General features: G+C 40.7%; 1 protein-coding gene and 1 long non-coding RNA gene across 9 annotated transcripts in view; one reads left to right on the forward strand and one right to left on the reverse strand.

Moving 5' to 3' along the window:
* ASPSCR1 (ASPSCR1 tether for SLC2A4, UBX domain containing) overlaps positions 1-26,176 on the forward strand; it is a 53,765-nt gene that overhangs the window by 24,289 nt on the left and 3,300 nt on the right. For all 8 annotated transcript variants that reach the window (XM_083804700.1, XM_083804701.1, XM_083804699.1 and 5 more), the window contains 6 exons: positions 6,069-6,208; positions 9,051-9,132; positions 9,980-10,046; positions 11,079-11,141; positions 11,479-11,531; positions 25,407-25,458. In XM_083804700.1, the coding sequence (XP_083660826.1) occupies positions 6,069-6,208; positions 9,051-9,132; positions 9,980-10,046; positions 11,079-11,141; positions 11,479-11,531; positions 25,407-25,458 (457 nt within the window). The remainder of the gene's footprint in view (positions 1-6,068; positions 6,209-9,050; positions 9,133-9,979; positions 10,047-11,078; positions 11,142-11,478; positions 11,532-25,406; positions 25,459-26,176) is intronic.
* On the reverse strand, positions 11,479-26,174 carry LOC310883828. Its single transcript, XR_014573886.1, has 2 exons — positions 25,811-26,174; positions 11,479-25,499 (listed from the first exon to the last, which is right to left on the reverse strand). It is a non-coding gene; the product is annotated as an uncharacterized lncRNA (long non-coding RNA).

Here is a 26,176-nt window from a genome sequence, read left to right on the forward strand (position 1 = left end):
AGATGTTCCGTGGAACACTGAACTTCATAGTAAAGCAATTGTAAAGGCAGCGTCCAATGCTGGTGGTTGTTAACATCTGCTTCCTCAGTTCCTTCTGCCTGTGGTCACTCCAACTTACCGTTTAACTGTTGGTGACGCGCAGTGGATTGTAAGGCCCACAGATGTAGGAAAGGAATTTTTCAGCTACAGTTGCATTGCTTTTGACAAAATTTAGCCATTCGAAAAATGAGGTCTGGGTATCTTCTCTTCCTTTCAGTCTAGCCATTCCTTCTGTGAGTCTTAATTTTCTTAGTATTGCAGGTGATACAGAAACCTTCCTTCCTTTTCCCTACTTCTGCTTGCATATAAAAGTATATTCTGTCTTACTTTAAAATATCTCGCTTCTTAAATAAAGTCTACCTCTCTTTAACCCTTTTCCCGAGAAAGACAAATTGTGTATCTGCATTGTTGGTGTCTCCAAATTAAAAATAAATCAGTTAAAATTAAAAATGCTTTAACCCATACGTAGATACCAGAACTGATGGCTCAAGTGCTATGTTGTTGTTACAGGATGTCTTTGAATGATGTCAAATATACTTTCTGTAGGTCAGCTATGTGAAATTGAATGCCCTCAGCAAGGATGGATATGTCTGACAAGTAGCATAGAAGAAAGTACCAGAGATGTTAATAATGTATCCTTGTTAAGTTGTGAATTTGTGTGTTGGGAGTTTCATGTCCCGGGTTCTCTGTGACCAGCTCCATCCCTTGTCCCTTTACTGCACACATCACCAGGGCTGGATTTAATCTTCAGGGATCTCTTCTATTTCCCAGTTTTTAGTACCTCCTAGAGTTGGAGTTTGGTGTTTATCTTTGGTTCTGATCCAGCCAAGGGATCAAACAAAGGAAAGCCATACGCAGGAAGAAAAGACGCCTGATAAGGTTCCAAGGGCACTCAGTCTAGGAGGAATTTAAGAAGGCTATGTGTATGCCCTCTCACTGATGTAGAGATTCTACCTTGGTTGACTTCTTTGTGGTTGCAGTCCATTCTTCATGAGTTTCTGAATCGTTTAGCTGGAGAAGCCAGACCCTGGAAAGACTCTGGAACAGTTACAAACGTAGCAGAAAGAGGCCTTGCCAACCCAGTGGTGAATGTTTTAGTATATTAGAAACATGTTTGGGTCCATTTAATCAGTGTTGTTTAACCTTTTGGAACAGACTCTGAGTGTGGAGTCCTGAACAGTAGGCTGGGTGATTTGTCCACTGTAATGCATTGCTTGCTTCAATCACACTCTCACCTATGAATGATTTGTAAAGGAGGAGTTTCAATTGTGTCTGAACAGGAAGGAAGGAATGGTGCAAGTGTTAGGTGTTATTTTTCACCAGCCTTGTTGTCTGCACTTCTCCATACGCTGACTGGAGAGACAGAACTAATTTTATAATTTTATTGGCTACAGCTTAATGTGAAGTTGTGCTGATGGTCACAGAGCTGAACCGTGGTGGCCTAGGGACTCTTGTTTGTGATCCAGCATCGTTCTCAGAATTGCAGTCCAGTTCAAACCACTTAGAGGCACTTCGGGAGCCAGCCTTCCTTCCAGTTTGAGAACAGTTTTGGAAGCAGCTGCAGATTCTGTTGGGGGGGGTCTGCCCTTGTGTTAAACAGCATGTGATTTTGACTGCTGCTTTCAAGCCCTTTGATCTCTGGTGCTTTTGCTGCTGATTGATTACATTTTGTTCCCTCCTCCATTCCTGCCATCCTCTGCTCTCAGCAGCAACAGCAGAGCAGGGCTAGCCACATGGCATCTGCTTTTTGTCCCTTTTCAGTCCTGAGGAAAAAACAAAACAAAACAAATTATTTTTAAACATCAAAGGTCCATTTTTGTAAAAGAATCTTCCCATTAATGCTTTGCCTGTGTGTGGTTTTTGGAGCTGCAGAGAGGCTGGATAAAATCTGTGCTGGCGTCCCTTCATTTCTTAGGATAAAGATGGTTTACAGACAGCTGCATGCTGACTTTGATGTCAGAACATTAATTATTAGAAGGTAACTTTACACCAGATTCCCCTGGAGATTAGAGCTCCCTGAGGTGGTGGGGAGGAGTTAGGTCTGCAGGGAGAGCTTACTGCTGTGGAAAGCACAATAGCCGCCGCTATACTTCAAATTAAAGAAGGGTTTTCCTCAGCTTACCTGCTTACTTGGGGCCAGGATAGTGACCTTAGACTGAACTGCATTCTTTCTAACACCTAGCTGTATTGCATAGACTGCAGTTACATCAATTGCCTGGTAGACACTGTTGTGAATAGATGGCTGCAGCAGCTGGTGAAAAGCATGTAATGTCTCAGCTTTGGTAGAAGTAGAGACTTCGAAGGACTGATATTTTGGGAAGGTGACAAACCGTAATGCAGCATCTTTGACTTCTGAAAAGTATTACTGACAGAAAGATAACAGCAAAATGCATAGATTTCCTTCCTTCCAAGTTACATAGTGAAAGGCAGAAACTGTCCTTATAGTGGCCATCTTTTATTACAAGAGAGAGCTAGCTACCTGTTGTCACTTGAAAATACCAGATTGGAACTGGAAAGTGAGTTGGTCTACCTGGTAGAGTCCTTTTTGTAAATAGCCATGGGAAGGTAGCTTTCATATTCTGCCTGTACTTCAGTGTTGTTGCTGAGGCTTTAAAGCAAAGCTGTAGTGAGAGTACTTAGATTGGGAGAGACCGAATTGGAATAGTTAAGTGAGTAGATGGTAATGGATAAAGAAACGGGATTTTTTCTGATTGCTGGACTCTGGGCAAGGAAATGGTGGGACAACCTCTTTCTCTCTGAAGTGTTTCTTATGTCTGTAAGGAGGTGAGATTTATGGTTGGTTCCACTGGGTGTGAAATACGTGGCAGGAAGAGTAATATGATGTGGCAGACTTTGCATCCTCAGAGGCATTATGGTTATGTCTTTTCATTGCAAAGTAGTGCCTAGTAGACACCTTGTGCTGCTCTTCTCTGATCAGACCTTGTCATGTAATTCTGAAATTGAGTTGCAGAAACATTGAAAAACAAGCTCAGAACACCTCCATCGTTTTCCACAAAAACTCAATTGTTACAGCTCTCTCCAGAATTTTCACTGTTGTTAGGGGTTAGCTGAAAATCTAATATTAGGAAATTCTTACTGTAGTTGTGTGTTTTTGCAGTCTAGTTAGATGTAAACAGATATGCTTTTTCTTCTGTATAGAAGAAAGTGTGTTCCTTCATGTTAAGAGGTAGCTAAGTTATGTGCCAGTTTGGAAGCTAATATAGTCAGCATTCAGCGTTGGCTGGGGAACAGAAGAAATTACACAGCTACATTTCAGCTCCTAAGTCTGTGTCTGTGCCGGGCCACTGTAGGTATGTTGCAGAGAATTAAACAGGCACATCTTGGCTGAATATAATTTGGAGGGCAAGAACAGGGCGTTTCTGTCTAGGAAGAAGTAGTTCTGTGTCACAGCGTGTGCGTAGTGCTGCTGGGCTGAGTGACTGTACAGGGGGACGTTCCTGCTGGCACAGCGTGCTATCTGCAGTGCAGAGCCAGTTGTCTCAGCAAAGGTGTCTGGAAAGCAAGGGGTGAATGGCAGTCCTAAGGCAGCCTGGGATGGTGAGTGCACAGCGAGAAGGGGTGACAGCTGAACACCGTGGGCTGGGATATACATCCACCTTCTGCTACGTTATCATTTCTGTTGTCTGGGCTGAAGCAGTCTTTAGCTGCTCCCATGGTTTGGGCAGTGATTGACGCTTTCCACTTGGAATCTTGCTGCTGTTATCATTGGTGCTAAATGATAAGTTTAGGATTTGCTAATGCAGACTTTGTAATTCCACTGTATGTCAGCAACACCTTTCACCACATGCTGTAGGGTATGTCTGGTTGGTCTTTTCTTTTTTTGCCTTTGGAAGGAGAAGTCTATGTTTAGTATGTGTGTTCTGAGTGAAATGAAACACAAGCCTGTCGGAGGAGACTGAAGTATACCTGATTATTTGGGAGGCCTGGTTAATTCTCCTCTAACACTGATCTGCCCTTATTGGACCAGCGGCTCGCAGCAGTTAGGACTGTTGTGCCACAGGCTCTTTCCCAGAGGGTGGCTCTGTATGCTCAGGATCATTTCATGCAGGCAGCTCAGGGAGTTCTGCAGCCCTGGACATTCCTCCCCTGAGTGCAGGGAAAGCTGCAATCAGGGTCCTTCACCCTCTAGTTAAAGCTGACTCTGCTCAACTTTCTAAATGTAGCCAAGGGTCCCACCCATACAACCTCGCTCTTCTAATTTCTCAAATTACCCTTTAGTGCCCACAAATAGAGTGAACATTGCCTTGTAATTTGTCCTCTCTTTTGACAATTGAGGGAGACTCCTTTGCTTCCCAAGGGGCCTGCGCCTGGGGGAAGGGAGAATAGATGGAACAGATGGCAGGAGGAGAGGACATCTAGGCACTCATTTGGATTGGAAAGAATATATAAGGCAATATATACTCTTAATATTGCCATATATGAGGCAATATATGTGTGTTTGTTCATAGAACTTAAGGTTGTGTTAGGCTGGCAGCTGACTATAAAGAAATGCTGTATCAACTACCAAAATTTTTGTTCTGGTGGGGCTCTCCATTCGTGGACTCCTTCCCCCCTGCATATCCTATAGGCTGTAGCACAATATTCTGTTTTCAAGCTTTGGGCATTTACAAATCTCTGGAATTCAAAAAGTTTGAATTGTTCAAGGTCCAGTAGGTGTAACTGTCTCTTGTGTATTTGACTCCTGTTGTGGTTTATATTCGCGTACTGACACAGCTGCTGCTTTTGATGTCAGGGATAGTAGCCAGTATCTAACCCCTTCTAAAATGGAAGGGATACGTAGTGTCAGTCTCCCTTCAGAGATGGTGAACGCTGTCTGATAGTTTTGGAGTGTGTGTGTATGTGATTCTGTGTATGTGTATCTGTGTTGTATCTGTATTCATATACGTGTGTGTATGTATACGGATATATGTAAAACTGCAGCCACAGTTATAGGACAGGGCACAAACGGGCTGAGAGGTTTGCTGTCATGATATCCCACTGCCAGCGATGGGCTTTGGAAGCAGGGGGAGCAGAGTGGCCAGGCTGCCTGTGCCTTAAAAGTGAGAGGGGTATCTTGGAGGTCTCTGTGCTGTTTGAACAGCCTATCCACAGCAGCTGTGGTGTGGGGAAAGTTGTCAATAAATGTAATGAGTACCTTTATTGCAGCTAATGCATACACTGAAGTGCTCCCCCACCATCGGTCTGCTTTGCCTGCAGCAAAGGTTGATTTCTTTTTGAAAAGGGTTTTGCTGTCTAAGGGAGCTTTGTGTGTTGGATGACACAGGATACATGCCAGAAGCTAGGTTAAAAAGCTGAAACATACAATGAAAACCTGCAGTGACACAGTTCAGAGAACTCCAGAGGTCAAAGGATGGCTCTCTGGAGTAAGGAGAAATGGATTGAGACCTAGTACCCTTGGCTCTGTGGCAAGAGAATGCAAAGCCAAGAGAACATAAAGCATGATGACAGGCAGGAATACATGGCAGATGAACAACTTAAAAGGGCAGTTTATAAGCAGTAGTACATAGACTAGCACCTGTATTAGTTGTGTACTGCCTGTAGAATGGTAAGAGAGTGGAGTAGAGAGGTAAAGTATGATTTGAGGATAGGAATGCTTATAACAAGGTTGTAACTATCAAAATATAATTCTGCTGTCATGTCAGTGAAAAGATTCCTCATGCCTGTCCTGGAGGGGAGTCATCTCTCCTTACATTACCTGACTGCTGAGGTTGTTACCCTGGTCTTCCTATATAGACAGGAGAGCAGCTAGTGGTTACGGTGTGACCCATCCAACAATATAGGCTTCTGCTGCTTGTTGGGAGGAATTGTGCCACAGGCTCTATCAACTATAAGAAATAACTAGTCAAAACAATGGCAGCCTCGATACAGTCAGTCTCTGTTCATATGGTCATGAATTCCACGCTAGTAATTGTAGTTCAGTTTGCAAACGCTGTCCTTTTTTCAGGAACCGTTCAGAATAAGCAAAGCAGTGCATTTGAGACTAACCTAAGCCTGTTTTTATTCTGTAGCTTTTGGAACGAGAGCCACTTGTATGTCACTTAGACCTGCTAGAACCACTTCCTGCTGGCCTAGAAGACCTTCCTGATGATTTTTTTGAAGTCACAGTGGATGATGTACGGAAACGTTTGGCGCAACTGCAGAGTGAGAGGTAAGTTCCCTTTCTGCTGGTGTTTGAGTTTGCTTCATATTCTTTTGCTGAGCGGAGTAACACAGTGCCCCTATTGATGGCTGTGATCTGGGGAGAGGGTTGTAGGTAAGTTACCGGGTATGGAATGATTGAATTAATGATCAGCGCTGGAAATCTCTGCCCTTTATACTGTTTAAGTTCAAGGGCTATCCCATGTTTCTGTGACAGAACGTATGTTTTTGTGTGAACTGGTTGACTATTTGTGCATGAGATAATTGTTTTACTTGGATTTTGAAAATTTAATCATGAAATGTCTGTGATGCCTGTGTGGTGGTAAGGTTATCTGAGAACCTCAAGGTAATGAGGGCCAGGCCTTCACTAAGGAAAGGATTAAAAGAAAGGTCTCTTTCTGCCTTCTGCGTTTCAAAGAGTTACTCAAAGCCACTTAACACACTGTCTCTTTTTTTTCTTCCTTTTCTTCCCCCTTCTTCTTAAAGAGCAACCACAGTCTCTATAATTAGATGTGTTTTGATTTGTGAGAGGCCCGAAACAGTGGTGAGCTCCTGCTTTCTGTTTTGATCTGATTTCACATTTACTACTAGGAATTAAATGCCTGGAATTAACAACTTCTAATGGACAAAATATATGAGCACAATGATACAGCTTTGTGAGAATAACTGCCATTGAGTATGCTGGGCTGCATCAAAAGAAGCATGGCCAGCAGGTCGAGGGAGGCAATTCTCTCCCTCTGTTCTGCTCTCGTGAGACCCCACCTGGAGTACTGTGTTAAGCTCTGGGGCCCCCAGCGTAAGAAGGACAGGGACCTGTTGGAGGAGGGCCACAAGGATGATCAGAGTGCTGGAGCACCTCTCTTATGACGAGAGGCTGAGAGAGCTGGGGTGGTTCAGCCTGGAGAAGAGAAGGCTCCAGGGAGACCTTATAGTGGCCTTCCAGTACCTAAAGGGGGCTACAGGAAAGTTGGGGAGAAGCTCTTTATCAGGCAGGTAGTGACAAGACAAGGGGTAGTAGCTTTAAACTAAAAGAGGGTAGGTTTAGATCAGACATTAGGAAGAAATTCTTTGCTATGAGGGTGGTGAAGAACTGAAACAGGTTGCCCAGAGAAGCTGTTGATGTCCCATCCCTGGAAGTGTGTGAGACCAGGTTGGGCAGGGCGTTAGGCAACCTGGTCTAGTGGAAGGTGTCCCTGCCCATGGCTGGGGGCTTGGAATTAGATGATATTTAAGATCCCTTCCAAACCATTCTGATTTTATGACATCATTAACAGCTACTAGCTTTTTCAGCCAGTAAGAAAAACCATGTATTTTAAGAAACAGCATTAAACTTTTATTAGACCTCATCAGAAAAGACCAACTTTGAGAGATTACCCAAATGGAAATAATGTAAAATTAAGCTTAACCACAAAGCAAGATGTGAGAATGTTTGGGACACACACGGAGAGAGGGAAGAACTATAGGAAGACACTGTTCAAGTAGCTTGCTGTTGAATATTCATGACTTCATTGTACTTAAATTCCAGTTCTGAACTAAAAACTCAGGTTAAGGTAACGTTTGTCTCCCTATCACACCACCATTTTGCTGTCAATGTGTCCTTAAAGAAATTAATTTCATTAATGTATTTATTTTCAAGAGGATCACAACTTTCTTTTAAACTTTACAAGTATTCCATGAAACTTAAACTTTGGGACAGCTTACTTTGCACTATAGCCAAGACTGAGCTGAACTTCTTACTTAGAGCTATTCCACCCCCACCCCACCCCCCCCCGCAAGGCCTCTGAAATCCTCATGTATACACAGATTGGCCTGAAAATTGCTCTGCCACTTGTGGGTCTGGAATAGTTAGTGGTACAAATGTAGGGTCATTTGGTTGGGGGTTACTGGAATTCAGCCCCCTCAAAAAAGACATCATTTCCAAATTCGCTGATGCTTGTAATCCTTTTTTTCCCTTGCAGCCAGGGATAAAAATAAAGGCAAGTTGCACATGAAACTGATATCATTTGGCTTCTTATTTAAGGTGGTGAATCTTACCCAGAACTAGCTGCATGCAATGCAATGCTTTAAGTGCAGTTAGAATTTAACTCTAATTTCATAAAGAGCCAAGAATTGGTGTGAATCAGAAATTGGTACACAAAGAAAAAATGGAGCAGGTTAATTTCATGTTTGTTTTTCAAATTCAGAGTAACACTTTCAGAGCACCTTTGAATGTGGTGTACCGGCTGACAGTTCTGGGTACAATTGGTGAAGTAAACCTGTAGTTGTTTTGTTCAGCAGCTGTTCCTGAGATACCTTGATGACTCAAAAAAAAAAAAAAAAAGTATGTTTAAAGAGGTTCAAACTGTTGAGGTATAAGAGAGAGCTTTCAAATAGTTGTGCTAAATTTTAATTATATGATCAAATATTTCACCAAAATTTAGTCTAGTAAATGAGTTATCTGGAATTAAGTGCAAACAAGGAAAAAGATCTACAGCTGAACATGAGATTGAAAGGGATCTGTTGGATCTAAGCTTGCTTTTTTATTTAGAGCTAAAAATACATGTTTTTCCTGAATGTACTGTTTCATTGCAAATACTGGCAGATCTTTTTTGCACCTACTACTCCTTTTAAAAGACCAGCCTACAATGCCATTTCTTGAATGATCTGAAACTTACCATTTTTGTTTTGTTTCTCTGTTGCTGATTAATTAACCTGTTAATTTGCTGTGAGAGGTGGGGAAACTGCTGTGAGGGATACGTGGAACAATTGAGCAGTTTTCATCAGCCCTGCTTGGACTTAATGCTTTCTTAATAATATCAAAATATATCTTAAAATTACAGAAGTGACAGCTTGTCATCTTCCCATGTATCTAGGAAACGCCTGGAAGAAGCTCCACTGCTGACCAGCTCTTTGAGGGAGGCTCAGATGAAAGAAAAGATAGAACGTTACCCAAAGGTAGCCTTTGTTCTTTTTCCAGTCCTTTTGGCTAGTCCAAACTTGGGAATTAAGTAGCTTTGGAAACCAGTTGAGAACAACAGGATCTTCAGTTACTTACAGGAGGACTTTTCAAATTTGTGTCCTTGTTAATTGTTTGTGGGACTTGCATAACAGTGGTACCACGTAAAATCAGCTGGCCTGTAATGGTGTGGTTGAGAGGCAGGGAGTACAGGTCCTTTTATTCCACATGATGGTTCAAAACCCTTATATGTGCACACATCAGTATGTCTGACTCTTAAGATTCAGTAATGTCTCATTACAGGGTAAATGATGTTACGGACTGGAGATATCTCGCTCTATAAATACGATCGTAATGCAGTTTTTGTCTTCTTTCTTATTGCAAAGTAATAACAGATGAAGTTCTCAAGTTAGGTGCTGTCTAACCAACACTGGAAATAGAATAGTACAATTCTAATTTACTCAGATGTACTGCCTGGGGACTGTCTGACTGGGAGGATTCCTGCTGCTATGGATGCTTTTGCCCGTACCTGTCTGTGTTAAGGATATAGAGTGACTTCATACTTCATTTGAGCATCACTTAGCACAAGGAGCTCCTTCTCCCTGAATAAATGCTGCTGCATTGTACATTATAGTGTTTCTATAGATCAACTCTCTTAGTCTTTGAAAGACAGACAGCCCAAGGAGCTGCACAGCAATTGCTAGCCTGTATGTTATTTTGCCCATGTAGAGTAAATAGTTCAAATCTCCCTATTTTAAAAAGAAACTTGCTCACAAATTTGAAGCCAAGGGTATGCCTTACCAATAGCTTTATGCAACTAACCTAATGTGCTTTGCCTTTGACTAGGTAGTGTTGAGAGTCCATTTCCCAGACCGTCACGTTCTACAAGGGTTCTTCCGACCTAGTGAAACTGGTAAGAGGTATCTCTGCTTCAGTCTGTGTGTGTGCAGCTAACCTCTCTCCTTGTTGGATAGTTGCATGACAAAAAAGGAGTGGTTCTGGAATGATCTGTCTGCTGTCCAGGGGAGGAATGGTGCTCTGAAAAAGCAGCTGTAGCTAGTTATACTGTCCTTATCCCTGAGCTGGATGAGGAGGGAGTCTGGGGTATTTACCTTACTTAAGGGGAGTTTATTTCCAGAACTACTTGATGGAGACTGTCAGGCTGTTTGATGGCAAAATATTTGTGCTCAGGAAAGTGTTCCACTTGATTTCCCATTATTTGGGTCGAAATGGTGTGTTACTGAGTTATTTTTTTTTCAGAGAGAGTCCGTAAATGAAGTCTTGGTGGAGCAAGAGAAAAGTTTGCATGCTTCCTCTGTGTCAAAGCTTAATTTTTTTTTGGGGTGGGGTGGGGTGGGGGGCGGGGGGCAGGGAGGAAACCACCACCAACAACAAACAACAAAAGATGCACACAAAAAAACAACCCACAAAACCCCCTCCCCATGTGGGGAAAAAAAGGAGAAAACAAGATTTACCTACTGTAATAAGGATAACGGGCTGGACCTTTCTGCCTCTATCATTTCAGAAAAGGTAGTAAGTTAGACTGCATACAGTGTAACCCTTACTGTTATTGATTTAGAGCCTCGTATTCTGAGATGGCGGAGATGCTGTTTTTTGATGTTTTTCTGTGGAAGAAAACCTAATAACTAGCTACTAGTGTCTCACTTGGCTACTCTGAAAATCTTGCAGCTGCTATTGAATTTCCTAGGAAGAACTTCACTGCCATACTTAGATTTTTGCCAGGGGACAAACATGTCTAATTTTTTTCTCTAAGAAATTTGTAATGGTAATGGGTGTAGTGTACTGAAGATGGTACAGCTGAGTGGAGCAAAAGGTGATATGCAGATGTCGTAGAGGGCAGTTCTGGAGAAACAGATTAGCCCTTCTGCCCAGCATCTGAAGAAACAAATGTAATTCAGCAAACCTTTCTCTCCTTCTTTTACAGTTGGCATTTTGAGAGACTTTGTAAGAAGCCATCTTGCAGATGCAGATTTGCCATTTTATTTGTGTGAGTGTGCTGTTGGTAATATTTGACCTTACTTTACAAAGTCTATTCGTAGCTTTGATGTGTATGGGATCTTGTGATGCCATGAGAGATGACCTGGGGAGGGATTTTTTTCCCTAAATGTGGCCTCAAAATGCAAAGGAGGTATAATCTGCTCACTTAGCCACATTATGCTTCTGCCTAATAAGAAGCCTGTGTTGGCGGTGTGAAAGTGTCACTTTTTTCTCCCAAAAAAACAAATGAAGAAAAAGAAAAAAGCAGTAATCCCTCCCATACCTGCTGTGTTTATTGTTTTGGTTGCTGGATGGTCCTGTTTTGTAACTTGTTTTTTTAACTTCAGTTATCGCACCTCCCAGAGTCATCTTGAATAATGAAAGTTTGACGCTCTTTGAGGTAAGGACTCACTCTCTGATTCTCTGACTTGCTGCTTTCCCTCACTGTCATGTGCTTTAGTTACTTTAAAAAGAAGCTGTGTAGTGTTATGATCCATGTAGACTTCTGCTTAGCCAAGACTAGTGGAACAAGGTGTTTCAGAGCACAAGCTCCTCACCAGAAGAGGTCCACCTTGTGCAGGAAGGTGCACTTTTGTTGTTACGGGCGTGGGGGTGGGGGTTCATGTTGTTGTATACATACGCTCAGTGCCTTTATGAAGTCCAAGCCGTATTTAACCTTAAAACATTATTACAAGAGCTGAGTTAATGACAGTTTGTTGTATCTGTAGTTGGCCTAGTAACACTGGATTTGGATAGGTACAGCAGGAGGTAGAGGCTATATTAGACACAAATCTGACCTTTTTGGAAATCACTAGATGAGACTTTAATTTGTCAAATCTATATTCCTGGATGCTTTTGCAAATGTCATATAAGGTGGTCTTGAAGTCCCTGGCTAGAGACTCGGGGCTCTGTAAATCGCGCGTGCTAAAAAGAGACTGATGGATTAATTTTTGCAAGCCACTTTCCCACGGCCTCACCATGTTTAAAACATGCTGTCATTCAGAGATTTGTAGACATTTGTAGCAATGGACTGAAGCTCACTTGCAGAGTGGATGGTCAAGCAGACTGCAGTGGGAGTTTTAGCTTGATGCCCCTAAGGGAGCAGAGCAGCAGGGAGGCAGGAGAGGGATAGAAAAAGGGACCTTTTAGGCAGCATGGTGAGTTAGGTAGGGTTTAGTATGTCTCTGAAGTTGTTTGTAATGGAGCTTTCCAAATTCCACAACTTCCTGACCGGGCCGTGTGGGTGCAATACAAATGTAGCTGATCATAGGCTATTGAAGGTTCAGGGAGGCAAAGTGTGGATCACTGTGTTCAGTGGGAAGTCTCCCCTCTTCCTAATAACCATGTTAAGAATTCGTGGCTGAAATTTGACAGTTTGGGAGTGGTTTTGTTATGTCAGAGTTCTTTCTATTGTCACAATACCTGTGAGAGGTATAACTTCCTAGAGAGTCCTGAGCATCTTGGGGATCACAGCCCTGTTTGGTTCTGTGGTTCAGGAACCCTGTGTGCAGTAGCTCTTAGCCTCTGCACAGCCTGAGGACTGCTCTGTTTTTATCAGCCTTCCTACTCTCTACTTGAGCATGGCATCTGTTTGAATGTGCTGCGTGCATGGCAGTGCTTCTCCTGCCAGACAGGAATGGAACAGCATATGTGTTCGTAAGGCATAATACCATGGTGGGTGGGGAGAAAAATCATTTTTCTTTTCAAAGCCCTTTTGTATATTTTACTTAATAACAAAAATACCAGTGGAAAACACGTTGTGTCTTTGAAACAGGAGGTTTTGCCACTCAGGCATGAAGGCAGTTCCTTCCAGCTTCCTCTGACTTGTGCCATCTCATCCACATCTGCCACCCAAAACACTGTCTCAAGTCCCACATGGTAACCATGATGGGAAATGCAAAAGACAAATTTTGTCTTCAGATTTCTGAGAAACCCCAGGAAAAGGAAACTGGTTATGGTTGCATTGCTAATAATACATTTGGAAAACATTCAGAGGAAGAGCAGATGGTAATAAAAAAAAAAAAAATGTTCTGCACTTGCTAGCTGTTCTGAGGCAAGGGAAGCAGCCTCAGAGCTGTGACTAGTACAAACTGGTCTGAAATGGCACATGCACACTACTCTCTGCCCTCCTGCTCCCCTCTGTGTCCTAAGCTGTCATGTGTGAACACATCCCTCACCTAGAGTTCCTTTAAAAACATTTTTTAAGATGCTTGTTGGAAAGCTTTTTTTCAACATTCTGAAGTCTCTCTGCAGCTCTCACCAGCAGATGTCTCCTGCATAAAATGGGTGTTTTTGTCCTTTCCTGAGATTTGGCTGAGATGCCTCCCAAGGTTTCCTGTCTTAGCCTCTGACTTATCATGTGTTCCTTCAAAATATAATGCTTCATTTGAGTTTCTCTGCAAGAATTGTTTTTTTTCCATATGCCACATTTTCATCTAGAATCCCATGAATTTAGTTTGCCATTTTTATTGTACCTCCTAGATGCTGAAGACTCAAGTTCTACCTCTGTAATTAACCTTTTCCTCATTTTTGGTTCACGGTTCATTTTCTCTTGGATATTTTTTTGCCTCTTTGAGATCTAGGTACTTCACTTCTGGATGCTGCTTTCTTCTGTTGTTCTCAGTCACTGTTGGAAAGTATCCTGTCTGCTCATGTGCCTATCTGTATCACCTTAAAATCACCTGTGACTGTTCTCTTCCTTTTCTTTAGTTAGCATCTAAATCCTTTGTATGCTGCGCTCATTCACCATAGGAGAAGCTTTTTTTGCATTTCACACTGAATGCATCACCTTCTTTGCTGGCCCTTACCTGCTTTCTATTCCATATATCCTCTGATGTCTCTGGTCTCTTCTGTTACCTTTGGTCCATCTTCTAAATAAACTTCAAAATCCTCTGTTTCCCTTTATTCCGCCAACTCCCCCCCCCCCCCCCCCAAGCAAGAATGTTCTTTTATTTTCTTTTTCAGCATACATCTGTTGTTTCTCTGGACCTCTTCCAAAACATAACTTGTTCAGTGAAACACCAAAGAAATAATTACTTTTCCCTGTGTTTGAATCAGAAATGTTGTGGCAGGAATTTTAATTGTCTATGTTAAAGTCTTCATTTGGCACCTGGCACCGTTACTTGTGCTTGTTACTTGTGTGGCAATTTCCCAGTTCCCAAGTTGTGACGTTTATTGTGGAATTCATTCCTTAAGACAGCTTCTTGAAATATATAAAAATGTACTATATTACTGCACTGTAAAGACTTTTTGCTTTAGAGCCTAGTCTCTTCTAGATCTGTTTAGAACTGACAGCTTGATAAAGATCCTGATCATTTTTAATGTCAAGCACCTTCAATTTATGATGGTTTTCTTGAGGTTTAACTACTTGCAATATCACATGTCAAGGTTTTGCACCTTTGCATTAGTACAAAACTGTGATTGTTCAAGATACAGCATTCTAAAGCTGAAAGTTCTCCTGCAAATGGACTGTTTTAAGGAATCATCTTTCTCATTTCTAACTTCCTCTGTGTCAACATAAAAGCAGACCATCCAATTAAAATAAAGGGTGGCAAATTCAAAGTTGAAAATTGTTTTTTTTCATGCAACATATAGTTACAGTGCACTCTAAGTAAAGTGTAATTAGAATGTGATTGTGTTGCGAATTTGGGCATAATTAAAGAAAAAAGGATGTTTTTAAGCATAATCTGAATACATGGAATCACTTGCTTGAAAACGTGGAATGCACATAAAAGTATCTTAAGCACGAGATTTTAGGGATTAGACCATGACCTTATGAAAAGATCATCATTGCATTATCTAACAGTTGCATGACTTTGATAATTTTCTTAATCAGCTGTCTCAGTATATACAAATGTAGGGATGCATGTGTGGGGAAAAATGCCTTGGACTTCATATGCATCTCGGTGCCAGGAGCCAGAGGGGAGTTACTTCTGGTGTTGGGCCAGGTGGGGCAGCACTGGGGACAGGACTTGCTTACTGCTAGCATGTTTCTAGTGTCTTTCAAACTGTGAAATCCTCAGTCTGGGAAGAAGTTTGTGTGGGTCAGTATCAATTTCACAACTGTTGTAAGGTTGAGGACAGACTACAGTGCCTGGTCCTGCACTAGATGGGATTGGGCTCTGTATGGGTGGGTTAGTTGAAGGCTTTGCCCCTTTCAGGCATCGTGTGGTCTGCAGAAGGGAAGCCTTTTGTACTTTACTCAGAGCTCCCCTTCTATTTCTGCTATCTGGAAGGAAAGAGATTAAAAAGCAAATTTGATCTGTGAAGACAGAAAACATACGGTTAGGTTACAAAAAAAAAAAAAAAGGAAGAAGTGCAGCTTCCAGGCTTGGAGAAGAGGAGCTTTTATGCTAAGGTGACCGTGCAGTACTTATCTCTGTGCTATGAGAGCTTGTTCTGGAATAACACTGTTTTGATACACTAGAATGCGTACATTAATGATGTGGAATGTGGGGTTCTTCCACACATCATAGGGAAAGGGAGCATGGGTAGCTAATTTCTCAAGCTGTTATGGTATCTCTTTTTTTATGGCTGTGTGAAAGATTGAGAAGGGAGGTTGTCTTTATTGGTATTAGAGCTCTTTATGTTTGTCAGTTTGTGTCATGTAACCTCCAAAATTGATGGCTTTTACTCCAGGTGCTCTGACAGTGGAGTTAGCAATAGCTTCCTGGAATGTTTTGCAGCTGATGCAGTTCTTTTGCAAACATGTACGCATATAACCTGACACTTCGTTCTAATAGGATATTTCTTAGATGACTAGAAATCTGTTTCTATTCAGAACAGATCTTCCAAAACGTGTACTACCATGCTGTATCTAGCAATTCTGTACTTTTTTTAAAGCGTTTAACTTTAAAAGTTTTTAACCTTGTCTTTACTTTCCAACATGAGATTTTGTCTAATTATTCTCTCATAAATGATTTTTCGTGTCTTAAAGTGCTTTGTTCTCCTTTAGCTCTCAGAAACTTTTTAGATTGTTGTTCCCCAAACATGGTGCTTAAACTGTTTAGAAACAGAAAATTAGAAAACCAAAGAGTAGAGGAATAGATTGGCTTATGGCTTCTGCACAGTCCATTCTTGGTTTTCTAGGTTGCCTCCTGTCTTCTCAAAATACATGATGCTATCATGTCTAAACACCAGTGAACTATTAATATTACCTTTTAGGTAGTATCCCTTTATTTCTTCCCTTCAGTTTAGTTGTGGGCTGTTTAACTGCCTTCTGTTTTCTCCTTCTCTTTGAGAGATGCTTTGGTGCATAGGGAACTCAAACGTCATCATCCAAGGATATGGAAATTCTCTTGGTGAACTTTAAAAGGATTTTCTAGAAACTTACGGTCATTGTTGAGACTATCAGAGGCAGAGACTGCTTAAGCCCCAACAGAGTGTTCTGGTTATTGACTGCTGCCAGCCTGGATGTTTTAGGAACAAACTGTTGCCGGTAGAGTTCCTTCTTCTGTGGTATGACTGGGAATTGGTTGTTTGGGATTGTTTGTCCAATGTCAGGCATGATTCAGAATTGTACCTTAGGCCTTATGCTAGCAGTAGGTTATTCTCCAGTTTTCAGGCTGCTGTGATGCTGTCTACAAGAAAGAGTACATGGTGTCTGAGGTAGTAATGTGAGCATATTTGAGTGTTCAGATATCTATAAATGACTGCAACTTGTTGAAGTACCATATTATCAGTATTTCTGCTTTCTCAGCCCCCTCACTATGTTCAGGCTGATAAGATTGGAACTGCATTCCTTAATCTGATTTCTCATAATGAAAGGAGAGCCATTATGCAGTAAGCAGAACCAGGAAAAAAGAAAAATATTGTCAACTTGTTTGCTAAGATACTTGGGCTGAAAGAACTGTCTGAAGTAAATTCTCCTGAAATGTGTATTTACAATTTAGTGAGCATGCAGATTGGCAGCAGTGTGTTTTTAGAATCCATGAAGAAGACTTCAAGGCATTACTTTGATTTTTGTTGTTGTTGTTGTTACTGCTGTTTTCACCAGCTTCCTTATCCTCATGCCCCTTGAAGTGTTTTATAAGTTCTGCTCTCCAGAACTGATCAACTGCAGGCTTCCCCGTTGTAGCACTTGGCCTCGAGTTTCTTATAGCTCTGGTTGCGTGTTTGTGCTTTCCTAAGCTAGCCAAGCTGAATTTTCAGAGTTGCTCTTCTCTTTCTTTCTCCTCTCAGGGACAGGCACTTGAGTAGTGTTCATCTGGGGACTTTAGTAGAAAGAGTAATTGATTGTGGAGTTAATACTAGGAAAGAGTTAGCAGAATATAAGAATACCAGCCACTGGAAAAGTCAAAACAGTAAAGAGGGCAAGAAGCCATCTTCTGTCTTTAGAGAAGCTAAAGGAATCCACACACTTCCACATAAATATTTAGATTTTCTAATCAGATCTTAGAGTGCACCAAGTGTTTCCTCTGGCATATACCGTGGGCAGGAATCCAGAGGAGCTGTTTGTTCCTTTTTTTGCCTTCGGTTCTGTTTCCATATCCTATTTGTTAATGCCATTTTGGGCAACGTCTGGCATTTTGTTTAGTGAAGCAGATTATGACAGGCAGTGTGAAGCCTTCTGTGCTTTTGGCAAGAGTCTGAATGCAGTTTCATTAAAAAAAAAAAAAAAAAAACTTCATCAGAGTCAGTCTGTCAGAGGTATTTCCAGTGGCAGGTCTTGCATTTACCCTACTCACTAACAAAGAAAATTGCAATTAGTAGTGAAATTCATCCAGAGCAGAGGATGGCATTCGCCTTCCTATGTGAGGTTTTAGCCCTTTACTTATTCATTCTGGATTTTCTCATCTAACTAAATTTTGTTATTAATACTACCTCCAGATAGGAGGTCTTGCTAGTTCTTGTTCATTACCATACTCGTAATGTCTGTACATACTTGTTTCTTATGCTGGCTTTGATTAAGGCTAGACACTGCAGTAAGGATGAGGCCTTCCTTGGGCGACTTATTTTAGAGTAGAAATTCTGCCAAAAACGTTCTCTCTTCTACTATTAATTTTGGAGGCCAAGTCTTTCTGATCTCAGCTCAAGGGCTCAATGAACACTCTTTATACCTGGATTTCTTTCTAAGTAGCCTTCTCAAAATAGTGCTTTCAAGTCTTATCTTTGCCTTATGAATTTTAAAGATCCCCTGTTCAAGCTGGATCAGATTTCCCCTGTATTGGCTGCAGAATATCCATCTTCTTTCGCAGTTGCAGTCCACATTGAGAAGCTTTGTTCTCAGGTTATAAACAAGAACCACTTAGTCAGTTTGCCCCTTTCACCATGACTGTGGTGTTTATTTCTATTTCAGCGATGCTTTGCAGTCTTGCTGGAGAAGCTTTTGATCCACCGGCTTTCCGGCTGAATTTTCCAAGTGCTAGTTTATGTGTTTGGGGTGTGTGTACTGTGCAGTATTTCATGTTGGTAGCTTGGATTTCTCCTTCCATGTGCGTGTTCCTTTGAAGTGCTTATTTTCTTATTCATCTTTTAAGATCAAACTAACAGCAGACCTGTGGCACTCTAATCTTTTCAGATCATGTAACGGAAAGAATGCTTCATTCTGGCAGCTGCAAGTTCCCCTTAGCAGTCTCTGCCTGATTTGAAAGCATCGTTCTGTCTGTGAACAGAATAACTGCATGGTAACAATGTACATATTTTGCAGTACTCAATTCTAGGATTTTTTTTGAATTTGTGTGTCTGGAAATGACCACTGAAGGGGGAAGTATTGAGACATTGTTTGGGACGGTACTGCCTGAAACCTTTTCTGTGCTTCAGAGAACAAGTTACGAAAACATGCAATAAAAGAAAGCAGAATTTTTTCTGCTCTGTGATATACAGGGGAATGCTGTTCTGGTGTAGATATTTTTGTCATGGAATGCAAGATCCAGCAGACCTAACATACCACTCTACAACCAGGATGCCCTGCTGTCATAAACCACACTCACCACTGTGGTATCTGAGTAAGTTCACCCTGAGTGTCTGAAATAAAACTTTGAGTTACTGTAGCTACAGTTTGACTAAATGTGGCTTTGTGAGTAACAGGCTGATCTTCAGCTTTAAGAAATTGAAAGTATTCATTTAAACATCTGTAACTGTAACTAAGCATATTGATGAAGCTCTGTTACTGAGATCTTTTTAAAACCTGAGGAATTGTTTGTAATGATACTCTTTAAATGGGGAGGTTGGTAAGCAGAACACTGGTTCCTGTGCTTCTTGCCTCATCAGTGACTGTGACTAAGACCCTGGATGGGAAATACGTGTATGTATACGTGTGTGTGTGTGTGTATATATATATATATATATATATATATATATGTAAAATTTCTACTACTGCCATTCTGTGTGACTTTGAATAAGTTACTTAGTCTCATTAAATCTCAGGTTTTCATCAGTACAAAAAATAGCAATTGTACTTTCTCACATTTTTATTTAATTTACTTTGCACGTTACTTTTCTTTCCATTTATATGAACATAAATATATAGATGTGTGGCATTGGAATAGTCTGCCCAGGGAAGTGCTTGAGTCGCCATTCCTGAAGGTCTTCAAGAAACATGTAGATTTAGAACTTAGCAGCATGGTATAGTGGTGGACTTTAGTACTAGGTTAAAGGTTGGACTACATGATCTTAGAGGTCTTTTCCAACCTCAATGATTCTAAGACATAAAGTGCACAATGGGACACCATTTCCAATTGGATTTCTGAGTGCTGTTGCAGTAACAGTAATCTAGCTGTATTTAATTTTCCCAGTAAGAATGACATTGTACTTTGGGTGAAAATCAAAGCATCAAGGAAGAGAAATGCTGTATATTTGAGCGCAATAGCTAGCTCTTGACTTGTAGTAATTCTTGGCATATAGCTGAATGGATATGGTTTTTTTTTAATATTTGTTTCAAACAACCTGAGATTCATTTGGTCAATCTGCTAGGCTCAGTGTAACTGTTATAGGTTTCTAAATTCCTCTTGGTTCACAGATATTAAAAGAGTCCTACACTGTGAGTTTAAGAACTGCAACATTCTTGTAGGGACATTGATACGTGCATTAGAACAAATGCAAATGAAGAAATAGCAGCTGACTTGTGAATGTAGGTTTCAGATAATGTTCTACACCGTATTTGATTCTTGCATCCTTAGCAGCGTATGGGAGTACTAAAGGGTCCAACTCTGGGGTTGTATGTTTTCCTGGACTGGAGATCCTAAAACCTTCTTATCTTTATGCCAAGACATTGTTTGGCTAGTGGAGTTATATTCCACTCTGAGTGTATGTATATATTTTTAATGTGAAATTGGTAGTGGTTTAAATACTTTTGTGTTCCAAAAAACTCTCAGGTGGCGTTTGTCCTACAGGTGACTGGCTGGAGAATTACTGGGATGATCAGTGAGATGTAGCTAACTGTTTTCTGTGCTGAACCCTTAATAAGTACTGAAATAGGAATGACACCTGAGAATTCTGCGGTAAGGAAACTCGACAAAGGATGGTATGAATGAACCATTATTCTTAAGAAAGAATTGAAGAAAAAGAACTTACTGAATATAAATTTGGCAAGATGGGACTCTGTCTTGGCTGAGCCCTAGGAAGGGGTAGTGATGGAGGGAAGTGAGCCATGGGAAGGAGGTTGCATTTTGTATACTTGTGAGCTGCTCTCTAGTGCCTTTAAGTGTCTTTCAATTAAATGATTTTGAACTGAAGCATTTGGACTGATGTTTTGCCAGCAGTTGGAAATGGTTGTGGCGGTGGAGCCTGAAATTTAGAACTACGGTTATTTGTCAACTTGTGAGTAAACAGCGTAGAAGTTTATACTGGGGCACATTCTGTTTGTGTGCTTGTGTGGTTAGTATGTCTGTCTAGCTCTTGGTCTGTTGCTCTCTCTCTTTGTGCCTCATGCAGGCCCTGCCATGAATTTTCTCTGACCTCTTGGGGCCATTCCCACATGAAGCTTTGATGTGTGTGCCCAGAGCTTGATTGACAAGGAAGTTTTGGTGGTGGCAGCAGGGAAAGGAAGAGAAAAGAACAGGGCTTTGAACTAAAGGGCTTTGAGCTCTGAGATGCTGTGCTTACTTATCTCCTTCAGAATGTTAATTATTTACCGAGATAATTGGGTGGGAGAGGAAAAAGAGAGAGGGGAGGTTATTAAAAAATTCCAGCACTAACACGCTACAAAAACCTAATTTTCCAACTTGCAGCCTTCATGAAAAGGATGTTGTGTGTAAAAGGGCTTGAGTGTATGTGTGTTTGGGGAGGGAGTGTTGAGGGACTCCTTTTGAAGCCACCCATTTCCTAAATAGAGGTATCCCTTCAGACAAATGCAGTGGAAACATCAAAGCTCTTGCAACTTGCAAGAGTCTTCTCTGGGGGTTTCTAAACTGTCTGGCACTTCTTAATTAAAAAGTTTATGGAGAGCTGTCTTTCTGATTGGAGCAGGCAACCCTGTTGAATGAGGAATGACACGTTAAAAGACCTAATAAATAATGATTTCTGGTAAAATGTCAGTTCAAGGATGTGAAGATTCCTGGCTACTTAGGCAGGAGCTGAGGCTTGGAGTAGACTGAGGGATATCTCTCCTGCTTCAGTCTAAAATGTGGGCCATACTACATGTGAAAGTCTCCTGAGCCTTTTGGATTAAAGTCCAAAAACTTTTGCATTTATAATGCCAAATACTCATTTGACATTTGTAGTCGGGAAGATAAGTGAAGCTGTTTCAATTTGTCTGCAGTTCATACGTTTTTATTAGTCTCTGTACTAGGTAGGAATCCAGACTCCCCAGCAGAGATCAGGGTTTGTCTGACTTCTTGTAATTGTGCTGCTGGATCAACTCCAGATACCATCAGTTCTAGTATCCTGACTGTGCTGATGATGGCAACAGAGGATCAAGAAGACTCGAGAGCAGGCAGCCTGCCATGCATGGTTTCTAAGTATGTATTGATGGTATGAAGAGGGACAGGTAGGTGGTGTTGTGGGCTTTTTTCTTTTTTTTTTTTTTTTGGTTTGGTTTCTTCAAGAGAAGAAATTTAGTATTACTGTTTTGTTGGGGTAAATGTAGACCATCAGTCAATGTCTTCTGTCTCCCTGATAGTTGCTAGCTGTGACAGTCCTTAACTCTTCTACGCTGTGATTTGGCTTCTTTATCTGTCTCTGAAAATAAAAGGTCTTCTGAAACATTAAAAAATACTTCTTTATGTAATATTACACTGACATGTTAGTTCCAATAATAAGATTTATTTTTTTCCTTCAGAATCCTTGCTGGTGTACAGCTGGTTACACCATGTCATATTAATCTACATGTCACTTTCAGCCCTTTTTTAAAATACAAGCCTGTGCTTGCAGCAGTGTCTGTTTTTAATAAGAAGCTTAATTTTGAATCTACTACTCTGCAGTTCCTTGAGAACACTTGGATGTACCATCTGGGCATGGTAATTTAGAGCTTTTTAATTTATCTTTTAGTTCCAGTTTTTGTACTGCTTCGGTTTCTTTGAGGGTGTGGTGTAATACTATAATCGCTGTAATGGAAGAGCAGATTTCATAGGTATGTACCTTCCACGTTTATGTGCAGTTGCTTTTATGATTCCTCAAATGAACCAGTGGGACTGCAGGCACAGATTTCAAGTTTCTCTGGTGCCAAGCGAAGGACCAAAAGATGATAAAGGGACTGGTGCATCTGACATACAGGGAGAGGAAGAGAGAGCTGGGGTTGTTATGCCTGGAAAAGAGAAGGCTCTGGGACGGGAGTGGGTTTGTCGATGTGTGTAATTACCTCATGGGAAGTGGCAAGGAAGATGTAGCTAGACTCTTCTCAGTGGTGCCTAATGAAAGGACAAGACAAGAAGAAATGGACACAACTTACAGGAACTTCCATTTAAATGAAGAAAAAAAATGCTGTAAGGGTGGTCTAATACCGGAGCAGGTTGCCTGGGTAGGTTGTGGAGTCTCCCTCCCTGGAGATATTCAGAAGCTAACTGGACATGGTCCTGAGAACAGTGCTGTAGCAGACCCAGCTCTTAGGAGAGGGGATTGGACAAGACAATTTTCAGATGTCCTTTCCAACCTCAACCATTCAGTCTTTACTGACAAGGAACTTAAAATGAAACAGTGACCTGAAACTACTGCGTCTCTCGTGAAAGAAAAGATCAAGAACAAATTTACTTGTCTTCAAGTCTCCCTAATGATGAAATTGGTCCAAAATCATCATTTAAATTCTCCTTTTTAATGGCATTCTTTAATGTGTATGTAGTGTACCAACCAATTATTTTCGGGACTTCTTTTATCTGAACTTCTTATTCTAACTTTTTGCTGTTTTAACATGAGTTGTATTTTAACTCTCTGAATTTCCTTCCCAAGTCTTTTCTGCTGCTTCATGCCATATTATTGGCCTCACAAGTGTTAGTTACCAAAGTTGAAAAATCTTTTCTTTTTGAATTATGGGTAAATGACAACACTTTGTTAGCTTGCTTTAATACTTGCTTCTCTGCCTTTTTTCAGTTAGGGCTGCATATCATTTCTGAGACTCACTTTTCCAAATAATGTTTATTAAACAGCTAAGAATTTTACTTCATTGCCTCTGACTTCTTGTTCTCTAATCAACATGCTTAATTTCATTAACTCTCTAAAATCCAGTATTTGCATTAATTTTTCATGTTTTCATTTTCTGTGATGTTGAATTTTACTACATTGTGATCACTATTTCTTATTGTCTTATTTTCCACTACAGTATGAATCTGATCTTGTACTTAGGGCTAATTGAGAATAACTTCTTTTCTTGTATCTTTGGAATTATTTATTCAAGAGGTCACCATCTGAGCTACTAGTACAATTTCATTTAATGTGTTAATATGTTCAACAGGGATCATAATTCATATTCTGTACTGAATTAGGTTCACTGTATATTTATGCAGAGGTAGTTGAACAAAGCTATTTAGCAATGACATAGCAGATGGGTACAAGGAAGTGAGAGAAAATGAGCAAGAGCGTAAGTTGTTTAGCTATATGGTTGAGAAGCTTCATTGTTTTGATTTGTTGCTATTTGAAATTTAAAAAAGAGTGAACTGCAACAGACAGGACACTATTTGCTTCCTTACATTTGTGTAACTTGAGGGATATCAGTTGCAACTTCCTTCTTGTGTGATGGACATACGTCTTAAAATGGGGGAAAACAAAGTATAAAGCAGTGTGGTAAATTTACAAACAGATGGAACTAGGTATCAGACCTGCCAACTAGAATTATAGACAGTGTTACTGCTTTTTTTTTTTTTTTCCTGCAGAGTATGTCTCTTCAGAGTGATAGTAAATAGTAGGGAGGGAAAAATTGAGTCTGGCTTTGTTGAGCTTCTGGGTTGACAAAGGAGGAGTTTATTCTGTTAAAATATGAGCTCGTGGGCACCCTCTTTAATGTGTTGTGTGTGCGTTTTGACCAGAAATTGCTTGTTGTGGACTACTGAAGAGATAGGCAGAAAGATACAAGGTAATGTGGTGCATACCTTTCTGGGGCCATCCCCAGTGAGATGTGCAGTGTTTCTCACCTTTTCGCTGATCTGGTCAGCTGGGGCGCTGTGGCATATCATATCATTCTAATATGGTGGCAGTACTTACAAGTTCAGACTCGATAAATTTACATACTGTAACATACTTCCATTTGATTCAGTGTTTGATGACCTATATGTATATTTCTTTTTAAGGTGTGTCACAGTGTAATTAAAGTGCATGCTAAATGAATTATGCTTTGGCTGACTGACATCTCACATAATAGTCACTGAGGAGTTGTTGAAAAACAGGAATCACACTGGTGTTCTGGGCACACTCTGCTTTTGTTTTTATCTGGTTTGGAGATAAATGTATAAATGCAAAATCAATAATAGCATTTGGATATGAAATAAAGGTTGCGTGATAAATGCAGATGTAAAGGAGGCAGTCCTACACAGTCCTACAGTTACCTAGATCACATAATGAGCTAAATGGATAAAAAAAAAAAAAAAAAAAGCTTGAATATAGCAGTTACTCTGACAGGTAGGAACTAGCAGTTTAGACTAGATTGAAAACAAATAGCAGGTCATTAGCACAACGAGCACATTGCTATACTGGTCTCATCATCTGTATGTAGTAGAATAGCTACATTGTACAGTTTTGCTTAATATCTGAGTGTCCTGTGCTTTACACAAGTTCAGACTTCTGAATTATAGATGTTTCAGTGACCTGATCTTAATCTGAATTGTCCATAATTGTCTAACCAGCTTCTAACGTTCACAGTGGACCATGAAAACATCTACAGTCAGTTGTGTCTTTTTCCCCTTTACTGCAGGCTAAACTCTTTCCAGCTGCTGTCATTCATTTTGGATCTGAGGAGCGCAGAGGTGAGTGAACCTCCTCTCTTCTTTAGCTGATAGTATTGCACCTATATAGAAGAATGAGAAAAATTATATCTGTACATTCAGATTCCCCCCCCCCCCCCCCCCCCCCCCCCCCCCCCAAAAAAAAAAAAAGGCAATCCTTGAGATTGCTGGTAACTGTTCCCATTTAGAATGGCTGAAGCTCTTCAGAGCTAGCCTGGTCCCACAAGAATTGTGTTTGATTACTGGTTAGCTTGACCACAAATGTAAATATAGTACCCTTCTTGTGAGATTTTTTTTAGCCTATGGAATAGGCATTATCTCCTCTGAGGACAAGAATGATAGAAGAATCCTCCTGTGAAATGCTCTTACAGACCTTCTGTTGTAGTAGACTAGCTGGAGACGGGAGAACAGATTTGAACCTTCAGTTCTCTGATGCCTGTGGTTTATGCATAGAATCTGTTTGTCCCAGAGATTAAAGAATGCTGCAGCTTCACGTAATAGCTTCTGAGATGCAGTGAGCACTGGAAGAAAATGTCATTATCTTGAGTTTTGAATGATGAAACAGAGCACCTTGACTTGTGAAAGAAACTGTCATAGTTTAAAAGCATCTTATTTGTCAGCTGGTGGAAGGAGATTTTAGTATACAGCTGGTATTTGCTGATTGTAGAGCTATGTGATTCTGTGGTGATTGATGTCTTTGTTACCAAACAAGCATTTGTATTTCATTGGATTTCATTTT

Source organism: Anser anser (assembly GCF_964211835.1).
Source record: "Anser anser genome assembly, chromosome: 19".
In the NCBI taxonomy this organism is placed as follows: domain Eukaryota; kingdom Metazoa; phylum Chordata; class Aves; order Anseriformes; family Anatidae; genus Anser; species Anser anser.